The 14,103-nt window shown below is 50.2% G+C and overlaps 1 protein-coding gene across 1 annotated transcript in view; it reads left to right on the top strand.

Moving 5' to 3' along the window:
• Positions 1 to 12,941, top strand: part of atg2a (autophagy related 2A) — a 174,866-nt gene extending 161,925 nt beyond the window's left edge. The window contains exons 37-42 of the mRNA XM_041181922.1: positions 609 to 678; positions 5,563 to 5,645; positions 7,477 to 7,598; positions 8,963 to 9,117; positions 11,462 to 11,614; positions 12,589 to 12,941. Of these exons, the coding sequence (XP_041037856.1) occupies positions 609 to 678; positions 5,563 to 5,645; positions 7,477 to 7,598; positions 8,963 to 9,117; positions 11,462 to 11,614; positions 12,589 to 12,825 (820 nt within the window). The 3' untranslated portion in view covers positions 12,826 to 12,941. The remainder of the gene's footprint in view (positions 1 to 608; positions 679 to 5,562; positions 5,646 to 7,476; positions 7,599 to 8,962; positions 9,118 to 11,461; positions 11,615 to 12,588) is intronic.
• The last annotated feature ends 1,162 nt before the right edge of the window (positions 12,942 to 14,103 follow it).

Below are 14,103 nucleotides of genomic sequence, written 5' to 3'. Positions count from 1 at the left end.
TTGAAGTCTGTTGTCCCTGGTACTGTTCTGGTAAACCTCTGCACCCTCCCCAAGGCCCTGACCTCCTTATTAAAGTGCGGTGGCCAGAATTGGGTGCAGTTCTCCAGCGGGGGCTGAACCTTTGACCCATAGCTTCCTACAGTGTAACTTAGACGGGTTTCCTGATGGACTTCACTTCCCCATTTCTTCCACATCTGTGTTCAGTGACTGTGCAGATGATTAGCTAATGAAGCCACACACTACGAGCCAACTACCCCTTCCGAACTTCCACAGCCTATGTTTGGACATTGGAAAGGCCGATGGACCTGGAGGACTTTAGATGGTGTAGCTGTTCAAAATGCCTAGCTCCCTGTTGCTCTGTCCTCTCTTTGGCTGCTACACTCTCCTTTCCCTCCCCGTGCACCAGCATCCCCAAAGAAGTCGTGTGGCAGCTCCTCCTGGACGCCATTGTGCAGAGATCAGACACTTCAATCCCTTGGTTTCCCCCCCCAAACTTTAGCTGGCTGGCTGTTATTCTACAGAAGATGAAGTAATCTTGCACGCGCAGGGCATTGTGTGGAGCAGAAAGGATGTGTGTTATAATGGACCCATCTCTCTCTGTATGACAGGGAATTTCGATTTACCTCAGAAGTACCAATCTGGTTGGACTATCACGGAAAGCATGTAACCATGGATCAAGTGAGTGACTTGAGGGGGGGTGCATATTTGGTCCATATACTAATTTCTCCCACTCACCCTGTCTGAACGTACTTTGCTATACATGTCCTTTCTTAGCTTGAAGGCGCTGACTCCTACTGGGGTGTAGATCCTTGATTTCCAGCTACTCTCCTAAGGGTGTGGTGGTCTAGTGTTATTTAAGCAATGCACTAGAGCAAACAGTCTGTGGAGTCTATTTAAAGAGCACATTACAGCACAGTCTACACTGTTTATTTAAACAATGCATTGCAGCACAGTCTACAGAGTCTATTTAAACAGGACGTTATAGCAAACAGTCTAGAGTCTACTTAAACAGCACATGACAGCCAACAGTCTGCAGAGTCTATTTAAGCAGCACACCACAACAAACAGTCTGCAGAGTCTATTTAAGCAGCACACTACAACAGTCTGAAGGGTCTATTTAAGCAGCACACTACAACCAACAGTCCGCAGAGTCTATTTAAGCAGCACACTACAACAAACAGTCCGCAGAGTCTATTTAAGCAGCACACTGCAACAAACAGTCCGCAGAGTCTATTTAAGCAGCACACTGCAACAAACAGTCCGCAGAGTCTATTTAAGCAGCACACTGCAACAAACAGTCTGCAGAGTCTATTTAAGCAGCACACTACAACAGTCTGCAGGGTCTATTTAAGCAGCACACTACAACCAACAGTCCGCAGAGTCTATTTGAGCAGCACACTACAACAAACAGTCCGCAGAGTCTATTTAAGCAGCACACTGCAACAAACAGTCCGCAGAGTCTATTTAAGCAGCACACTGCAACAAACAGTCCGCAGAGTCTATTTAAGCAGCACACTGCAACAAACAGTCCACAGAGTCTATTTAAGCAGCACACTACAACAAACAGTCCGCAGAGTCTATTTAAGCAGCGCACTGCAACAAACAGTCCGCAGAGTCTATCTAAGCAGCACACTGCACCAAACAGTCCGCAGAGTCTATTTAAGCAGCACACTGCAACAAACAGTCCGCAGAGTCTATTTAAGCAGCACACTGCAACAAACAGTCCACAGAGTCTATTTAAGCAGCACACTGCAACAAACAGTCCGCAGAGTCTATTTAAGCAGCACACTGCAGCAAACAGTCCGCAGAGTCTATTTAAGCAGCACACTACAACAAACAGTCCGCAGAGTCTATTTAAGCAGCACACTACAACAAACAGTCCGCAGAGTCTATTTAAGCAGCACACTACAACAAACAGTCCGCAGAGTCTATTTAAGCAGCACACTGCAACAAACAGTCCGCAGAGTCTATTTAAGCAGCACACTACAACAAACAGTCCGCAGAGTCTATTTAAGCAACACACTACAACAAACAGTCCGCAGAGTCTATTTAAGCAGCACACTACAACAAACAGTCCGCAGATTCTATTTGAGCAACACACTACAACAAACAGTCTGCAGATTCTATTTAAGCAGCACACTACAACAAACAGTCCGCGGTGTCTATTTGAGCAGCACACTACAACAAACAGTCTGCAGAGTCTATTTAAGCAGCACACTACAACAAACAGTCCGCAGAGTCTATTTAAGCAGCACACTGCAACAAACAGTCTGCAGAGTCTATTTGAGCAGCACACTACAACAAACAGTCCGCAGAGTCTATTTGAGCAGCACACTACAACAAACAGTCTGCAGAGTCTATTTAAGCAGCACACTACAACAAACAGTCCGCAGAGTCTATTTAAGCAGCACACTGCAACAAACAGTCTGCAGAGTCTATTTAAGCAGCACACTACAACAAACAGTCTGCAGAGTCTATTTAAGCAGCACACTACAACAAACAGTCCGCAGAGTCTATTTAAGCAGCACACTGCAACAAACAGTCTGCAGAGTCTATTTAAGCAGCACACTACAACAAACAGTCTGCAGGGTCTATTTAAGCAGCACACTGCAACAAACAGTCTGCAATGTCTATTACAGCGCTGACCACAGAATCCCACAGTGCAGTAATCCAGGAATTTGATCTAATAATCCAGAGAATGCAAGTTCAAATCCCACCTTGGGTAATTTGAATAACCTGGTCTCAGCGCTAGTGACTGTGAAGCTGTTGAATTGTCCTAAAGACCTAACTATATATCCCTTTAGGGAAGGAAACCCTGTCGTTCGTACCTGGCCTGGCACTACATGTGACTCCAGTCCTGCACCAATGTGGTTAACACCACCTGTGCTCGACAGTGGTGTGCAAATCCCCCTCGGCCATATCAAACCACTGCCAGCACCTTCTCAGTGAAACTAGGACAGTGCCAACGTCACCCACACCCTGAAAATGAATTTTAAAAGAAAGTTAACCCCAGTGGCCATTCTTCGACGAGTTTAAAGATATTCAGCTTTGGAAGGCATCGCAGCTGAGCAACAATCTTTCAAGCACTGGATGGTGATCAGGAGCGTGAATCCTGTTTGGTTTATTTTCTCTCCCCACCCCCAATCCAGAATACCAACCCTGCTTGTCATACCCCACCCTTCCCCCCACCCCCAAGCCCCCTAACTGCTTCCTGCCTTGGTTGGCCGAACCTGACACAAGCTGATGGGCGGGTAGGGCTGGGCGTTTCCCAGGGCAGCCCACTTAACCTGCCAGGCCATTGGTCAGGCTGCGAACTCAACACTAAAAATCAAAGCCAAACGCTGCAGACTCCGGAGACCTGAAACAAAAACAGAAAACGCTGGAAAAACTCAGCAGGTCTGGCAGCGCCTGCGGCGAGAGAAACAGAGTTAACGTCTCGAGTCCAACATGACTCTCCTTCGGAGTTCTGAAGAAGCGTCAGACGGGCTCGAAACGTTAACCCTGTCCCTCTATCCACAGATGCTGCCAGACCTGCTGAGATTTTCCAGCATTTTCTGTTCTTGTTTTACGCAAGCTCGTCATCTTGACTGGCCCCCAATGTTTATGGCTGCACGTAGTGACCCCAATATTCCCGAGCAGAACAGAGACGACTGCTGCCACTGACTTGAGAATGACCTCGCGCACACAGTGTGTATGTAGCTACCCGCCAGCCACTGCCTGTGCTGGAGGAATCACCCTGCTTTTGTAGCAAGACGTGGTTGTTGTCCCGATCGTGAGTTTTGTTCTGTTGTCTCTGTAGACTGTTGCCACGGTGTTTTATGATCCTGGACCAGACTCCCCAAGTTTTTGGTAAGATCTCGTTAGGGACCAATAACGTTTTGTTGAAAGTGAACAATAAAGTTTGAGATTCAAGACACTTCCTCAGTGAATAAAGCCACAATATTCTACAGGTTCTGAATGAACAAGAATAAGTTTTACCATATAAGGGCAAGAAAGATAAAACAATTTACAACACCTATCTCATAACTTTAACATTCAGGGTTATGAATGAGGCACACGTGAATTAACAGGCACACCACACTGCCCACTAAATGGCAAATGTGACCAAGGCCGGGCCCGTGGATTTCCCAACAACTCTGCCAGACCAACACTGTGAGTCAACCAATCTCACTGAAGCTCTGTCCCTCTCCGAGTCTTCACCTTCGGAGCTATCACCTGGAAATTCCCTCCAGAAGTCGCTCCAACACAGACGGCATCAACGATGACCCACCTCACAGCGTTTCAGTTTTGTCGCCTTGAGACCCTGTTCCCCCCTGGATTCCCGAATCTGCACCCCCGCACCAACTCACAAGCACGATTTCAGCCCATCAGCAGCGGCAAGCAGAACGCTACTGCTCCAAAGGGGCACCTTCGCCCCCCCTACCCCCCCCACCCCAGCGGCCTGCAGCATGGGGTCACAAACCTCCTGCTGCCTCCCTGGTTCTTCAGGACTTCTACCTGAGCCTCCTTCACTCGCCAGGGCTCCCCTAAGCCCCCTTCACTTAAAATCTGCTAACTGCAACCCTTTTTCTGCTTAGAGCCTGTTTCTCTGCTCTTTTTTTTCCTTAACTGGGACCTCTCCCTGTCCCCTGCCTGTAATGGCATCCTGCTCCCTGTCACATGATGCCATTTTTTTTCCTTTTTGCACAGTCCCGCTGGGCCTATCCTCGGCCCAACGAGCTTAAAACGCTGAATTGCGCGTGCGCAGCCCGCTCCCGTTCTGCACATGGGCGCAAACTCCGAGGTCTGTTGAGACTTGGAGCTCATGACCGCTACTCTCGATGAGAAGGTAAGTCTGGCTTTCAGAAACAAGTGCACTACTTAAACAGACTCTGTGGACTGTTTGCAGTAGTCGTTATTTATTTAGACTCTGGAGTAGTGCCCTGTCTTGTTTAAATAAACTCTGTAGACTGTACTGTAGTGCGCTGTTTAAATAAACTCTAGGCTGTTTGCTGTAGCGTGCTGTTTAAATAGACTCTGTAGACTGTTGTAGTTTGTTATTTAAATAGACTCTTGACTGCTGTAGTGCTCTACAGTCTACAGAGACTGTAGACTGGCATAATGTGCACTTTAAATAGACTGGACTGTCTGTTGTGATGCGCTGTTCAAATAGACTTTAGACTATTTGCTATAACACGCTGTTTAAATTGACTGTAGACTGTTGTAGTGCGCTGCTTAAGTAGACTCTGTAGACTGCTATAGTGCACTATTTAAATACTCTATAGGCTGTTGCTGTAGTGTGCTGCTTACAGAGACTGTGTGGACTGTTATAGTGTGCTGTTTAAATAGACTCTCGATGGTTTTCTGCGGTATGCTGCTGTATTAGCTGTAAAGTGGTCTGTTAGCCATGAGTGCCATCATAAGCACTGCCTGCTTCGATCTCATTGACTGACACGCTGGTTTCAATAGCTACTGTGCCGCTTTTTACTGTGCTTTGGATGACATGGTCCAGTTGATGTTGTTGCAGAGCAATCAGTACATTTCCATCCTACAAGTCTGAGCATGTGTTTCCCTCGCCCATAGGGTACGTTTGCTGGTATACTCATAGGACTCGCCCAGCTCAACTGCTCTGAACTGAAGCTGAAGAGACTATGCTGTAGACATGGGTAAGTCACAGTCAGGAAACAGGCGAGTACCTTCAAAACCTGGGATCATTGCAGACCGTTCCTCTTACTTCTTGGGGATCCTGACTTTTATTGTGCCGAGTACAGTGTCATGAATCCAGGCACCATCGACAAGACCAATATTGTTTGTCATTTTTACACAGCCCATGTACCCAGCCACCTAAAGTAGGATTGCCCCAGATGGATGTGAGACACAGTTCCAATAAGGAATCCCTCAGGCCAACCCCACTCACTCCCATTGTACACAATCCCAATGGACTCAAACCCCTTCCCATACACTCCCATTGTATACAAACCCAATAGACCTTAGCTCTGCATCTAACTTATGGAGAGGGAGCTTTACTCTGTATCTAACCCCATGCTATACCTGCCCTGGGAGTGTTTGATGGGGACAGTGCAGAGGGAGCTTTACTCTGTAACTAACCCCGTGCTGTACCTGTCCTGGGAGTGTTTGATGGCGACAGTGTGGAGGGAGCTTTACTCTCTATCTAATCCCGTGCTGTACCTGTCCTGGGAGTGTTTGATGTGGTCAGTGTACAAGGAGCTTTGCTCTGTATCTAATTCCGTGCTATACCAGTCCTGGGAGTGTTTGATGCTGACACTATGTGCCTGAACTGGATCATGTCTCATTGCTGAGCATAAATGTCCCACGCTGGATGATGCAGAAAAGCTCATTCTGTGGAACTGCAAGCCTGCTTATTTTCCAGGAGGTCATTGTGCGTCTCTGGACAGTGAGCCTCAGGGACTTTATGTCCTTTGCATCTCCCAAAAGAAAATCGTTACGAAACTAATGAAATGTCAGCTGAGGCAATCCAAGAAATGTTTTTCAGCTGACTCTGTGTCTAAGCCAACATCAGCCAAAAGGGCATATTTGTTGGTGTTTAGCCTCGCACTGTTCTCAGATAGAGAACTCAGTCACACTGCGGTTATTGTACAGAAGCTGGTACCGGCTTGAGAACAGCAACAAGGACAACTGTTCATCAGACAATGAGCCCCTCTTTCCAGAGCCTGCACGCATCAGACAGCCAGAGCTGCGTTGTTATGACCATAGAATTGTGCAGCACAGAGGGAGACCATTCGGCCTATCGATCCTGTGTTGGATCTCTGAAAGAGCCATCCAGTTATTTCCCCTGTAAACTATTTATCATAATTTTCACTTGACAGTGAACCTGCCTTTTGAGGCAACGTATTTCAGGTCACCGTGTTCAAAAATTTCTCCCCACCTCTCCCTCCCCTGGATCTTTTGCCAATTCTCTTCAATCTATGTCCCTCTAGTTACCGACCACCACCCCCCCCCCCCCCCCCCCCCCCCCACACCCCCGGCCACTGGAAACAGTTTCCCCTTATTTCCTCTATCCAAACCCTTCATGATTTTGGACACCTCTATTAAATCTCGCTGGGACTTTGCTGTTCTGAGGGGAACGATCTCAGCTTTGCTAGTTTACCTGCATGATTGAAGTGGTTGTATATAACGGGCTACGTACAATGCCACCTCAATGTTTGATCAAAATGGAGGTGGTGGCATCAAACACACCTAGAGACAGCACTGCTGGAGGTTTCTGGGATTGATGACAGGTAAGACAATTTGTAAGATCTAACTATCTTCCACTGACTGTATTTTGGTGAAGAAGTAATCCTGCTTTTGTCGGGAGAAGTTGCTGCAGTCTTGGTCGTGAGTTCTGTTTGCTGCAGTTCGTAGGGACTCGCTGTGAAACGAGACCCCTTGCTGTATGCCGCACTCATTGGCCGGCACGGCGATGTCGGTAATCGCTATGCACAAAATAACCGTACCCTGTTGTTGTAACTTTCACAGCCTGCTGGGGGTGGACAAAGTGATCAACTACGCCTTGAACGAGTGGCTGAATGATATCAGGAAGAACCAACTCCCGGGCATTCTCGGAGGCGTGGGGCCCATGCATTCTGTGGTACAGCTGTGTGAGTAGCAGGCGCCGGGCGGAGCTGGTTCGATTGACACACGCCCCCCACCCCCCTTCCCCCCCTTTCCCACCATTGGATACAGAAGCCCTCGGGCTCCCTGCTGCTGAGGGCATTTTAGTGTATACTTTACCCTCAGTTAGAGTCACTGAAATGCCTCATTTACAAACCGCTCTCATCCTCCCCCATGTTAATTCCCCCCCCTCCCCCCGCCACCGCCCCTCACCAGCTGTAAAGTGCAACCTGGGGGAGGCTGACGAGGCCTTCTGTAGTCGAATAACTTGACAGCTCTCAACGTCCAGGATTGTCAGTGGGAGACAGCCGCGTGGACAAGGTGCCAGAGTGCTGCAGGCTTTGGCGCCTGTATATCAGCGAGACTCAGTTACTGCAGGAATGGTACGGGTGGCAGCGGGAGAATTATCATAGAGGAAGATGAGAAGGATTGTAAACGAGGCATTTCAGTAACACTAATTGAGGGTAAAGTGTCCATTAAATAATGTAAGCGGAATAAAAATGCCTCACATATATATTCATGTTGTAGAGTTTTCCACTGTTAAGATTCACAGGACTAATTGGAAAACCCCAAACGTTTCAGTACACTGGAATCGGTAACACCCGTCTCTCAAAGTTCCACTGGGGGAATGCAAGTTAATAATCTCCCTTACCATCTCTGAGCACTGTTAATTTGCTTACACTTCATTTCGCGGTTAATCAAGTCTGTTGTTGTGGGGTGTTTACACCCTTAGGGTACAAGCAGAAATCACAGGAACCTGCACTGCACAGTAGGCCCTGATACCAGTCTCTCTTGCTCAGGCTACGTTGGCTGGTGTGGATAAGACCCCATTGTGTTCTTCAGAGGATAGGACTGAGTCACCTTGATGGGACAGTGTAGTGTTTAATAGGGAGAGTGTAGAGGGAGATTTACTTTGTATCTAACCCCGTGCTGTACCTGTCCTGGGAGTGTTTGATGGGGACAGTGTAGAGGGAACTTTACTTTGTATCCAACCCCATCCTGTATCTGCCCTGGGAGTGTTTGATGGGGACAGTGTAGAGGGAGCTTTACTCTGTATCTAACCCCGTGCTGTACCTGTCCTGGGAGTGTTTGCTGGGGACAGAGCAGAGGGAGCTTTACTCTGTATCTAACCCCGTGCTGTACCTGTCCTGGGAGTGTTTAATGGGGACAGTGTAGAGGGAGCTTTACTCTGTATCTAACCCCGTGCTGTACCTGTCCTGGAAGTGTTTGATGGGGACAGTGTAGAGGGAGCTCCATCATTTTATCTGATTCAGGAGCCTTTGCCCTCTGTTTATCACCTGCTGTATCAGTCAGCAGTGCCGTGGGTAACCGTGACCTCTGCTTCCCCCAGTTCATGGACTCAGGGATCTCTTCTGGCTGCCAATCGAACAGTACCGGAAGGATGGACGGATTATCCGGGGGCTGCAGCGGGGGGCCGCGTCCTTCGGGACCTCCACTGCCTCTGCAGCTCTGGAGCTGAGCAACCGACTGGTGCAGGCGATTCAGGTAAAGCTGTGCGCAGCGCACGGGGGTCGAATAGCTTTGTCGCTCAATTCAGTCCGCTTGCGAGAATTTGTGCCACAAACAGTGAACACGTTGGTGCTGCCAGGGACTAACTTGGAAACTTCATCAGTCAGTGTATTCCTGAGTCACGTAGATCAAGCCTCCTGGTCTCTTTAATACCCCAGTGTTGGGAAGGGCCAGAGGACCCAGGAGCGCTGTTCCTGATCAGCGCCCAGTGATCCCCATAAGGCGCATACATAGATTTAGCTGGTTAGGGGGAAGATAGTCAAATATTTCAGCATAGTCACGCTGTCGATTCACATGTGCAGCATATGTCACCTGGGCAACGAGGATGCGAGCACACGTGAGACCTGTTGCACAGGAAGAGTCCGTGCCTTCAGCAGAGGGAGCTGAAAATCGGGCCCTGCGCTGCAACCCTTTAATCCACCCATGTCCAGACGCAATTCGATCTAATTCACAAGCATTCCACAAAGTTAGTTAACAGGGGCAGACCGTTTGCACACAACAAGTGGACGTAACGATCTGATCGTTTTTTTTTCCCGATTCGCTCGTGGGAGGTGGGCGGCGCTGGCTGGGCCCAGCATTTATTGCCCATCCCTCATTGCCCCCTTGAGAAGGTGGTGGGTGAGCGGCCGCCTTGAGCCGCTGCAGTCCCTGTGATATAGGTACACCCACAGTGCTGTTAGGGAGGGAGTTCCAGGATTTTGACCCAGCGACAGTGGTAAAAGTTCCAAGCCAGGATTGATGCGTGACTTGACGAGATAATGTGTTTCTATGATGTTGGTTGAGGGATAAACATTGGCTGCAGGGCACCGGAGAGTCCTCATCCGCTCTCCCTCCAGTAGTGGCTGTGGGATCTTTGGAGAGAGCAGACGGTTTAGCATCTTGTCTGGAAGGTGGCAACTCTGACAGTGTAGTGCTCCCTCAGCACTGACCTTGGGAACACTGGCCTTGATTAAGGGCAATTTTTCCTCTGGAGTGGGGCTTGAACCTTCTGACTCGGCGATGAGAGAGAGAGACACAACGTAGAGAGTACGGAATTGTGGAACCTGTTCATGATCAGAAACCTCCGTTCGGAGGTGCGACTTTAGAAACTGGGGCTGCTTTCTTAAAAACATCAGAAATAGCAGCAGGAGAGGACCATTAATCCCTCTGAGCTGCTCCGTCATTCAGTAAGATCATGGCTGATCTGATTGTGGCCTTAACTCCACTTTCCTGCCTGCATCCCCCATAATCCTGCACTGTCTTGTCAGTCAAAAACCCGTCTACCTCAGCCTTGAATATATTCAGTGACCTAGCCTCCACAGCTCTCCGGGAAAGAGAATTCCACAGACTAACCACCCTCTGAGAGAGGAAATTCCTCCTCATCCCCTTCTTAAAGGGGAGACCTCTTATTTTGAAATTGTGCCCCCTAGTTCTAGATTCCCCCATGAGGGGGGAAACATCCTCTCAGCATCCACTCTGTCAAGACCCCTCAGAGTCTTCTATGTTTCAGTAAGATCACCTCTCATTCTTCTGAACTCCAACAAGTATAGGCCCAGACTGCTCAACCATTCCTAAGACAAACCCCTTCATCCCGGGAATCAGCCAAGTGAACCTTCTCTGAACTGCTTCCAACGCAAGTATACCCCTCGCTAAGTATGGTGACTAAACTGTACGCAGTACTCCAGGCTCATCAATGCCCTGTGCAGTTGTAGCAAGCCTTCCCAATTTTATATTTGAGCGCACCCCCCCCCCCCCACCTCCCCTCTCCCAAACCCGGCTACCCCCCATGCTATAAAGGCCAACATGCTAACTTTTTGTGATTCGTGTACAAAGACACCCAGATCCTTGGAGAAAGTTAAGTGGTGGTCTAATGGAAGCATTGAAATTTGGGAGTGGTTTTTGAGAGGCGCGTTGGGAAGGACTGTTTGTACCGGTTGGTCTCTGGTTAACTATAGGGAATTTAGGGGTAAGGGGGAATTGGGAGAAATTATTTATGCAGATGGTTGTCAAAGCAGAGATTGCCCAACCAGAAACAGTGGTGGAAGAGGAATATAACATGATAATATCTAAAACACATACAATTTAAAGTGTATGGGACAAGAGGTTGAAACTATAGGGAGTGCTTTTTCCGACAGAGGGCAGAATGACGATGGGCCAAATGGCCTCCTGTGCTACAATTCTTTAACATAACTTGGTTAATTCTAGCCCATGCCTGCCCGTCGAGCGCATGTTGTGTGACTGGAAAAGCAACAATTAGGCTCGCTCCGGTTCTGGATGACGCAGGCGATCTGGGTCCTGTGCCCTCTTCCACCGGCTCCTAAACACGGCTTTCTGTCAACAGGCCACTGCGGAGACTGTTTACGACATCCTGTCCCCGACTCCGCCGGTGACCAAGGCGGTTGTGGACAAGCGGTACCTGAAGAAATACAAGAGGGTGCAGCAGCCAGCGGACTTACGCGAGGGAGTTGCCAAAGCTTATGACACTGTTAGAGAGGTAACGTGCAGTGGGGGGGGGGGGGTGTGTTTGTGTTCGTGTGCGTGTGCACGTCCGTGTCTCTCTACTGCAGGGGGTCAGATTTACAGCCGTGTGTTCGCAGCTCATACAAGGTTGACACCAGAGAGGCTATAACTGTCAGGAAAGATTGACCAGACTGGGGCTCATTTCTCTAGAAAAGAGTAGGCTGAGGAGTGACCTGATAGAGGAAATAGTTCACCCCTTAATCTTCTATACTTGAGGGACTCTGCCTCTACACTCTATGGGGAAAGGAAGCCCATTGACTCAAGACCCTCAGAGACAAATATTCTCCTCATCTCCATGTTAAATGGGAGACCCCCTTATTTTTAAACTGTGCCCCCTAGTTCTAGCCTCTCCCACAAGGGGAAACATCCTCCCCGGGTTTTATACGTATATGTATGGATGTGCTGGTCAGTGGTCCTTTCCCATATACTCAAGAGTTGAGCATCTGTAACTGTTGTCCTGTAATATTCTCATACAGGAACAGGAGAGAGGCCATTCAGCCCCTCGAACCTGTTCTGCCCATCCCTTCGATCATGGCTGACCTGTATCTTAACCGCGTCTCTGCGTCTTTGACCCTCTTTTCTCGGGCAGGGGTGTTGAGGGATATGGAAACCCGAGAAGCTGGGAGACATTTCTTCGCACACGGGCTGGGAGAAGAGAGGAACTCTCTCTCTCCCAGGAAAAGCAGCTCGCTCAGTTAATTATCGCGAACCTGAGACCCTCAGAGGTTTGCTGGCCAGAGGATACCAAAGGGTGCGGAGCAAAGGATGGGGCGGGTGGAGCTGGAATTCAGATCAGGCGCGATATCGAACGGCGTGGCGGAACAGGCTGGAGGGGCAGAATGGCTGCCCCCCCCCCCCCCCCCCCCCCCCCACCACCGTACCACGGCCGAGCTGATTTGCTAACCTCTGCGTTTTTTTGTTGTTGTCGCTTTCCCCGACCTGTTCCAGGGCGTCATCGACACAGCCCAGACCATCTGCGATGTGGCTGCGAGGGGGCACGAGCAGAAGGGCATCACCGGGGCAGTGGGCGGCGTCCTGAGGCAAATCCCGCCCACCGTGGTCAAGCCCCTCATCGTGGCCACGGAGGCCACCTCCAACCTGCTCGGGGGCATGCGCAACCAGATCAAGCCGGACGCCCACAAAGAAGACAGCCTGAAGTGGCGGACGGACGAAGGCCAGGAGTAGACGGCCGGCCCCCTTCGTCCATTTGGAATTCGCCCGTCGTTTCTTAAAAAAAAACACAAACAAACTTTAAAAAAAAAATAATAATAATTAAGGAAAGTGCCATCTGCTTCGGCCGGGCTTCAAGCGAACTGCATTTAAGATTAGCAGCGGGGAGAAAAGAACGATGGGATCTCTCCGTGGAGAGCGACTGGCCAGAGGAATGGACGCAGAGAGTGGCCTGGGGAGCAACACCCGGGCGCTCCTCCTTGTCATGGGGGCGTGTGACCTCTGAACTGCACAGACTCTTGTCTATCTGGGGGCGGCGCGTGCGTGTACGTATGTGTGTGCATGCGTGTGTGTGCCTGTGTGTACGAATGTGTCAGGAAGCAGTGGGAGGGGGAGAAAAACATTGGCTACGCTTAGGAAGTCTCTCCCCAACTCGCTCCCCACCCCCCTTCTCCCCCACCCCCACTACACAAGCAAAAAAAAAAGAAACCCCCTCCCCCGGGGGTTTCAAAACATTTAATTAATAAAAGCTAATTCTAATTTCTGAATTTTTTCAGGCACCGTTGATTGCACTAGTTGGGTGGCCTCGCCTGGAGCCTTCAGGGTTACGCGCAGAGGGTTATTCCCCCCCCCACCCCACACCTCCCCACAGACGGCGAGGGATGCGAAAGCCTCCCTCTATCTCTGTGCCGGCCGTGAGCACCAACCCCTCCCCCCTCCCCCGCCCCTATGGGCAAATAGCTACCCACGGCCCCCCTTGTTGGCACTGAACGGACCGGCTGCAAGGGCAGGCGCGGAGGGGGGGCTGTGGTGGGGAGGGGGGGTCGAGGCTGACGGCGGGGAGACGGCGCTCCCTAGCAGGCTGCGGAGGCTCGTACCGCCAGAGGAGAGGTGAGTTGCGCTTGCTGCCCGCCTGCCCGGGGCGGGGGGGGGCCTCCTTGATGACGGCTCTTGAGTGCCGGTGAGACTGTGACTGCAGCCCAGCCTTGAAATCGTTGCGGTGGGGGGGGGAATCCAGTCTGTCGATAATGACCTGCAGCCTTCCCGCTCCGGATACCTCGGCAGTGCCCCACATCGAGATTAGGGACGAGCGCGACGCCCCGTGCAGTCGAATAGCCCATCGGCGATCACCGCTTCAGCTCGCACCTAAAGGACGGCCCCCTTCCGGTGAGGGCTGTGCGTGTGTGTGTGACTGCCACCGTCCCCATTAAAATCACAGGCTTCTAGAAAAGAGGGGGAAACCTGGTGGCCGGGGGTTGCAGGGGGGGTGAGCTGAACTGTGCTGGGAGAGGG

Source organism: Carcharodon carcharias, assembly GCF_017639515.1.
Source record: "Carcharodon carcharias isolate sCarCar2 chromosome 37 unlocalized genomic scaffold, sCarCar2.pri SUPER_37_unloc_1, whole genome shotgun sequence".
Classification (NCBI taxonomy): Eukaryota; Metazoa; Chordata; class Chondrichthyes; order Lamniformes; family Lamnidae; genus Carcharodon; species Carcharodon carcharias.
Note: the sequence above shows the minus strand (reverse complement) of the source record. Positions and strands in the feature narration are given on the sequence as shown.